The sequence below is a fragment of the Maylandia zebra genome, linkage group LG14 (assembly GCF_041146795.1).
Source record: "Maylandia zebra isolate NMK-2024a linkage group LG14, Mzebra_GT3a, whole genome shotgun sequence".
NCBI lineage: Eukaryota > Metazoa > Chordata > Actinopteri > Cichliformes > Cichlidae > Maylandia > Maylandia zebra.
Genome location: NC_135180.1, coordinates 14179295 through 14187606, shown reverse-complemented (window position 1 = coordinate 14187606; position 8312 = coordinate 14179295). Strand labels below are relative to the sequence as shown.

Here is an 8312-nt window from a genome sequence, read left to right as displayed (position 1 = left end):
AGATGCCCAGAAAGTTGCAGAAGAAATGTGAGCCAACATCAGACCTAAGGCCACCCTAAGCAGTTTCAACCCACCGTGTTAACAGTGTGTTTTTGAGACATGCAATAAAAAAGTGTTTACTGCCTGGGTGCAGCAGCCTTTTGTCTCTGAGCCACAGAGAGGAGGTCCATGGTGCAATGTGAAACAACTTTTAAATTCTAACCGTTTAATAATAGATTGTGAAAACTCATAATTTAAGCATATTTGTCTTCACAGCAAAATCCGAAGTGTTGATGTGAGTTAAAATTACTGGTGTTAAAAATTTCGAGTTGAAAAGTGTTGGTTTGAGAGTTACAGTAACACTAACGGTGCTGAAAAAGCTCTGTAGCTGGAGTTATTTCAAAGAGTCAATACTATAACACTCATTTGGAGTTGATTTCCACATCCGGGTTTTTCGCGCTCATGGGCATGAGGAGTCCGCCAGAAGTTTGCTGTCAAGATCGAGGAGGTTGTTCAGGTAAGAACTATACAACAAGACCTATGTTATTTTATCATTATTAAATATTGTAACTAACTAGCCTATAACATTATTTATCAGAAGCATGCAATATTTTCCTAATGTGGAGTGTATTCATCTGCGGTAAGAGATGGGATTCGTTAGCTTAGGTAGCTAAACTATCCTCTATAACAAGTTAATATTGCAGCGAAAATAAATGCGTGCTTAATATAATTCTCAATTCTAGTTAGTTCTAATGTCATAAGAGAAATGCTTTCCAGTGTTCAATGCTTATTAAATGAAACGAGGGAGGAGTTAGCTATCCTCTGGATATGTTAAATGTAATGTTAAAATTTGAATTTGTGGTAGCCTAGCTGGCAGCTAAGACAAATGCGTTTAGCCCACTGCTTTTAAGGGAAGCGAACATTCGCCTCAGAAATATCCTATTTAAAAGTGAACTAAACAATCACATGGAGACGTTCAAGTCAAGTTTTGGAAAGCGTCAAGATAGGCTAATTACACGTGCTACCAGCGAGTTTAGCAGTAGCCTAGCCTACAAATCTTTGAAGTGGCAGGGGGTTATGGAATTCTGTTAGATGTTAGTGACCAAGCAAGGCGCGCTGCGTTTGTGCATGGGTTGCTTGCTAACGGTTAGGATATATCATACATGTTGTAGTAGGGCTGCTCAATTAATCGAATTTTAATCACGATTACGATCTGGGCTTTCAACGATCATTAAAAATGACTGAGCCGATTATTAGCCCCTCCCTCGTGCTTTACTCTCGCGCTGCTCCGTGTGGCAAATCGAGCGCACCTCTCTGCATTTCGAACACGTGTCACAACAATTAAGAGGACCCGAGGGAAGCTCGGAAAGCTAAGCAGAAGTTATTTGGAGAGGAGAGTGACTGCCGTTGGTTGAAAAGAGAGGTAAAAAAAACTTCAGTGGTGTGGAAACATTATGGGTTCAGTCAGACGTGGATCAAGTAGACATAGTGTGTAAACTTTGCTACAGTGTTGTAGCTGCACCACAGAGCAACACTGCAACGTTCACTAAACATAGATGTTTACATTTTTCATTTATTTTTTATATTGCAAACATTTGCACTGTTATCAGTATTTGCACACTATTTTATATTATTTTTTGACAATCTTTAAAGTCATTATTCAATACATTGTTATTGTTAAATAAATATCGTCAAATAATCGAGATCTCAATTTCAGTGAAAATAATCGTGATTATCATTTTTGCCATAATCGAGCAGCCCTATGTTGTAGTAGGCCTAATCTAAGGGAACATTTTCCCCTTTTCTACAGTTTTAGTGAAATAGGCTACCATCCAGTGTTTAAGACAAAGCGGTATAACGACTGAGGGTCGTTGACGTCGCCTCCACTGATAATCCTAGCATGTCGTGTCACAAAACAACCACCACAAAGTAGCAACTAGCCAGACGGCTGTGCATGTGTCAGAAACTCCCGATATAAATGTAAGACTTGCACTCATTAATTTACAGTATAAGGGATATTTGTTGTCATAAGTGAAAGCGTGATGAAGGCAGGTGTGCGTTCAACAGGAAATTTTATGTGGATTATCATCCTGACATGGTTTAAACAGAGATGCTTTTCCCCAAGTAGGCTACAGCGATTTACTCGCAACATAGCAGAACTAAGTATCTAGCCTGCGTGCAGACGAGAAGATCGCCGTTGTCGTCTTATAAACATGTGGATGGGTGGATAATTCATTGGATGCTATTTCTGTGTACCCAAGTTCAGCTATTTTAGTGCGCAGGGGGAAGCCAAATTATGTTCCTGAGGTTGAAGTGGTCTGTCACCCCTTCACAGATCATCACACAATGTATAGCCTAATATTTTCTTAAAGTTGTCCGGATTTGTTGCCACTTAAGCTATGGTTTAAATATATGGTAAAAAATATTCTGTGCCCCCTTCTCTCCACCAGGTGCTGTTGTAAGACATGTTGCTGAAAGTGAAATACCTCAATGTAAAGAAGTACATTAAATTGCACGCAGGATTCACTTATCTAGAATTCATCAGTGAAGGTAAGATAACCTGGCAGAACAAAATTTGTTGCACATGTATCAGTTCATCATGTTTGCATCTCATCTATTTAAAAAACGAATTAAATGTTAACACATTTTATTTTAATGTGTGACATTAAAAACAGTACAGAGCAGTAGGCCTAGGCCTATATTGTTGCTGCAGACTTGTCTAATTTAACCATTTTAAAGACAGGTAAAACAGCTGTTAATAAATATTAGCTAAATAAAAAAGTCAAAATTAGTTTTTAAAAAAGTTTTTCAGGCGTTTTAGGTGACATTATGCTTATCTTTTTGTAAAGCCAAAACCAAGTTTGGACTTCCGGATGCTGCTGACCTTGATATTTTCGATGAAACTGACACAGCTGTCGAAGAAGACATTTTTCTGGAGTTACTGGAGGCCCAACCAGACCTATGCCTGACAATACGTGAAAAGATTTCAGATGAAGGTAAATGTTATCATAACTTAAATTTTCAGAGTATAGCCCACTCAATGTAGAGCCAAGTTCTTTTGCTCTTGATGCAGATGACATTGACCTGTCTTCATGCAATATACATGACAGTGGACAGGGCTGGGTCATATTTGTATAGAATGTTGTCTGAACATGAACATTGAAATTGTGTTATTAATGGCATTGTGGAGTAGCCTAAAGAAAGTTAACCAAATCATCTCTCCCAAAGATTTTTGTCCTTTAGCTCATTCCACACCATCCTCCTCGGATACATTATCTTCCCTCACGGACACTATATCACTTTCATCAAGTGACAGTGACCTCAGGGAAAAGGGCATTCCTGCAGGCCGCAGTAGATCCAGCAAAGACAGTTCTGCACCAAATGTTTCTGTGTCAGAGGCTGCAAAAGAGGTAATTGAGAACAGAAAATGTCTTTTGTATTTTTGAGTTGACACCATTTATACTGTAGATTGTTATACAAATTGAAATTCAAAACATGGTGGTTCCCAACTTGCCCTGTATGAAAAAATGTTAGTAGAAGTTAGTGCTTCTTGCTAGATATGTCTTTCACAGGTTTGTTGACATTCCTCTAAACTTTCACCTTTACTGACAAACAAGTTTTTATTGTTATTATTTTCCCTTTTATATGAGCAGATGGTTAAAAATGCCTTGACTAGGAAACCTGGTGGAGAGGAAATTCTTGAAGAATACAATGCCGAAAATTCACTGAGCCACCGCACCCGGCGGCAGCTTGTTAACATATTGGCAAGTGATATGACTGAGAGACATGGGTAAGAGTAATAGTACCTAATAAAAAAGTAAAGATGGGCCATATGGAATATTCTTGTAATGTATACTGCAGTAAAGACACATACTTCTGATTTAACATTGTCAATTGTATTTCCTCTATAGCAGAATTCCCTCCCGTAAGCAAAAGGAGAAATATGCCCTTGGAATAATTACACTCTTTCCCTCATTGAAGGATCCATTTTCTCCAAACGGCTATGTAAGTCATGCAGTGATTGTAAAACAGCACATTATTTAGTTTTCATCATGGAATAATTACATCAGCTAAATGATTTAAAAGAAAAATCTTAATTCCTCTTTCGTAATAACTATTGTCATAAAACTGTATTGAAATTGTGGATGTTGTTTAACATGTATTGCACCTGTTACATGATAATAGTCCTTGGGTTTCTTTTTGCTGAATCTGCAAAGTCTGTAAGATCGCATTTGATGTTTATTTTTCATCTATGTTTAAATGTGACAGGAGCATTTCTACGACGGAGTGAAAGGCACTGGATATATAGCGTGGCGCCTCAAAACCATGTCCAGGTCTACAACCAAACGGCCAGTGAAGGAAGTCCCAGTGCATCAAGAACAAGGGCCTAAGCGCAGAAGATTAGCAACCACATTGCCTCAGCAACTTGATGGAGATGCCTGCAAGGAGGCCATCTCATTTCTTGTTCACTCTCCTGATGAAGCAAGTGTATTTCAGAAGATGAAAATGACGTTCCAACATCGCCAGGATCTGGTGCATGATCCACAAAGAACTGCAGATGTCTTCAAAACATTTCCACGCTTTTTGGATGTCAAAGGACTAGTAAGTCAAATCACTTGATATTTTCAACTGTTAATCCTTTTTTTTTTGTTTTGCTGATGTGGATGGCAACAGTAAAAGATGTGATCATTGGTCATCCCAGTCAGGCTATATCCCATATTGGTCAAAATCACATTGCAATGTAAACAATGTTGAGCACTGTCTTTATGTCCTGTGTGTATGATGAACAGGTCAATCAAGACTTCCTGCTGCTGTTTGGTGCTGAAACAGCCACCAAGTTGCTTGAGAAGTGGGACATGTCATTCAAGCCAAAGGTTATTAAAGAAGCCAAACAGCTGACTCAGTCAACTGACCTGTGTCGTTTGATAAAAGCTGCTGAGAAACCAACAGAGAGTGATGTAAATGGTAGGCGTCGCACCATGCTTGTTTGATTTTAATAATATTTATTTTTACCTGTCATTTTGAAATTGTTTTATAAATTCAACCATACACAGACTGGGACAGTGACATGGCCTCTCTGCTGCTACTCCTTCAACTTTTGCCACCCACAGCTGGACGAAAGAGGAGAACCAAAATAAGTCCAACTGATGCAGCACACAAAATGGTGCACTTTCACAAGGTAAATATGTTGTCTCACTTTTTAAAATCCTACAAAACACTTTTTCAGTTTTTGCACTTTTTAGTTTTCCTCTCCATGAAGTATGTGTCTTAGTATTTTGTAATAAGTTAGCAAGGCACATAATGTCAAACTGAATGAATGGTTCATACTCAGCAAGTATAAGCTAGGCCTATATGTCAATATCTCATTTGTTTTTAGTCATGCTGCAGCATTGATGAACACTTGCAAGCAAGAGATGGTAAACAACCATACATCCTCGCTGTTGGTCGAACCCAGAACAGCATTGACACCTTCTACATCGCAGTGGACAAACAGCTCATCCCCTGCCAAGCCACCAGCTCACTCAGTGCTTTTGATGAACTTTTCAAATCCCACTACGTGTTCAACTTATCTTACGACGAGTCACTGGTTCATCTCTACAGTTTTGTGCAGACCACCATATTCAACATTGATGCCACCTCAACAGATGAGTCACCACGTGTTCGTGAGTTGCGTGCCAAAATGTTGAATGAGAACCATGTTTAAATGTTTTATCTGTCAAACTCTGCATAGCACCAGTCAGGCTTTGATAAGTCATTTGCGACTAGGTCACAGTTTTTATCCAAGCACCAAATTTAAGTTGGCTTGTTCACAAGATGGTTGCAGCCGTCAGTTCACTACATATTCTGGTTTAAAAAAACATTTAAATAGTGTTCATGATGAAGATTGTTGTCAAAGTGGTGATGCAGAACCCTCAGAGTCATTTCAAGCTGATTTTGACAGATTACAAGATACAGACATAGCAGTTGCAGGAACAAGTGTTACTCAGAGCCTAGAGGTTGGGTGTTCTGAAAACAATGGGTCAGGTCAAAGAATTAAAAAAAATTCTGAAGCAATTTGCACTAAAATTATTGGTAAACTCAATGGTAGTGGTTTGGCAAATAGTTTTGTGTCATCACTTGTTTGTGATTTGGAAGATTTTGCTGATGGACTGCACTGTGAGTTTAAACATAAAGTACTGAACGTTGTGCCAACAGAAAATCCTGTTAGATCTCCAGTGGAAAAATGTCTTGAGACTTTTGACAATCCAGTTGAGAAGTTCGACACTGAAGCTAAAAGAAAGTCATATTTCCGTGAAAAATGGGGAATTGTGGATCCAGTGGAAAAGACTTTAGGAATACGCTATGATACAAGGTTAAATAAAAAATCAGGCACTTATGACCAGGTACCAGTAAAAGACACTTTTGTGTACATTCCAATTTTGGAAACAATCAAATTTATATGTCGCAATTCTTATATTTGCGAGCTGCTTGCTAAACCATGTGTATCAAAAAAGACAGATATGAAGACTTTTGTGATGGGAGTTACTATAAGTCTCATCCATTGTTTTCAAAACCACAGACTTCTTTGCAAATTCAGCTTTATTATGATGACTTTGAGACTGCTAATCCACTTGGTTCCAAACGTGGTGTTCACAAAGTTGGTGCAATCTATTTTGTCCTCAGAAATCTGCCTCCAAAGTTAAATTCTGCATTGATGAACATTCATTTGGTTGCATTGTTTCATGCAGAAGATGTGAAAAAATACGGCTTTGATCCTATTTTACAGCCTCTGATTGATGACATAAAGTTTTTGGAGAGCCATGGCATTGATTTACCCTTCTCATCTGAAAAGGTCCATGGCACTATATGTCAGATAACTGGGGACAACTTGGGGATGCACTCAATTTTGGGTTTTGTTGAGTCTTTCAGTGGACGTTACTTTTGTCGTTTGTGTTTAATTGCAAAACAGGATGCACAGAGTGTGTATACTGAGGATGATCCAAAGATCATCTTACGAGGGAAAGAACTTTTTGAAATGCACTGCAGTGAGTTGCAATCTGATCCTCAAAAGCTACATGTGTTTGGCTTAAGAAAGAATTCTACACTGAACACTCTTCAATTCTTTCATGTTTGCCAGAACTTTTCCTTGGACATTATGCATGATATTCTCGAAGGGGTAGCACAATATGAGATAAAGTTACTGTTGGAATATCTGTCAGACAATTTTCTGCCGAAACCTGCTCTTTTGTCACGGATCTATGCTTTTGACTATGGCTACTTGGAGAGCAAAAATCGTCCAACAAGGGTGAACTTAGACAGTAGTGGTAATAGTATAGGTCTTAACTCCATTCAGACTCTTTGTCTGATAAGAAACATTCCTTTAATTTTTGGTGATATTGTGCCAGAAGGAAATCAGAACTGGACTATGCTATTGCTATTGTTGCAAATAATTAACATCATATTCTCTCCATCTGTTACACATGGCATGACTGTGCTTCTAAAACATTTAACAATGGAACATCATGACTTGTTCAAATTGTTGTATCCAGGTAGGAACATGATTCCCAAACACCACTTTATGTTGCACTACCCAACTTGCATCAGAAAAATTGGGCCATTATTGCATGTATGGAGCATGAGAGGTGAGGCTAAACATAGGGTGTTCAAAGACACCCTTAAGAACTTTAAGAACATCACAGTGTCACTTGCCAAAAAACATCAAACATCCATAGCATACAAGTGGGAGACATGTCCTTTAAGCCATGTTGAGTATGGGCCCTTGAAATCATTTGATGTTGATAGTGAGGAAAATAGTGAAATGATCTCCCTAGGCTTGCCTGCTGTTGCAGAAGAGGCTTTCTCTGCTAATTGGGTTAACATTAATGGGACTGAGTACAGAACAGGATTGGTCATTTGTTGTGGTTCTGAACATGAGATGCCGGTGTTTTGCAGAATAAAAACAATAGTTTTGGTCAATAGTCACACCTACTTCATAGTTCAGAAGCTTGTGGTTGAAAATTTCAGTGAACATTGCCATGCTTATAAAGTGTTTGAAACGGATGAAAAAGATGTTGTTAAAGCAGACTGTATTGAAATATACAAGCCCTTTGATTTGCAAAGTGCTTATGGTGATGATGATGGTCTGTACATTGTGCCATTATTTTTGTTGTGAACGTATGCTGTATGGTGCTTGGAATTTAATATTTATTAAAATTCTTATGTGACCAATTTTATGTTTTCTCCTTTTATCCTGTAAAGGGACTTAACAAGGATTTTCACTGAATGTAACACAGTCGTCATACAGTAATTGCACTTTAATGCATTTTTGTATTCAGACAATTAATACAGACTAG

At 38.3% G+C, this 8312-nt stretch overlaps 1 protein-coding gene across 2 annotated transcripts; it reads left to right on the top strand.

Annotated features, from left to right (window-relative positions):
* Nucleotides 1-377: 377 nt before the first annotated feature.
* On the top strand, nt 378-6463 carry LOC106676404 (uncharacterized). Of its 2 annotated transcripts, XM_076892264.1 has the most exons (10): nt 378-496; nt 2430-2529; nt 2829-2975; nt 3208-3389; nt 3633-3769; nt 3891-3984; nt 4249-4581; nt 4770-4944; nt 5034-5158; nt 5357-6463. In XM_076892264.1, exons 2-10 carry the CDS (start codon nt 2445-2447, stop codon nt 5681-5683), a joined length of 1605 nt encoding a protein of 534 aa, XP_076748379.1. In that variant the 5' UTR covers nt 378-496; nt 2430-2444; the 3' UTR covers nt 5684-6463. The 2 variants fall into 2 exon arrangements, with proteins under 2 accessions (XP_076748379.1, XP_076748380.1); XM_076892265.1 differs by lacking the exon at nt 378-496 and having other exon boundaries at nt 1459-2529; nt 3894-3984.
* Nucleotides 6464-8312: the final 1849 nt, after the last annotated feature.

Bases quoted from the DNA above. Each gene is read 5' to 3' on its own strand.
- LOC106676404 (XM_076892264.1), top strand. From the start codon at position 2,445: ATGTTGCTGAAAGTGAAATACCTCAATGTAAAGAAGTACATTAAATTG. The intron at 3,390-3,632 runs GTAATTGAGAAC...TTATATGAGCAG, and splicing joins TGTCAGAGGCTGCAAAAGAG to ATGGTTAAAAATGCCTTGAC. The intron at 5,159-5,356 runs GTAAATATGTTG...ATTTGTTTTTAG, and splicing joins AAATGGTGCACTTTCACAAG to TCATGCTGCAGCATTGATGA.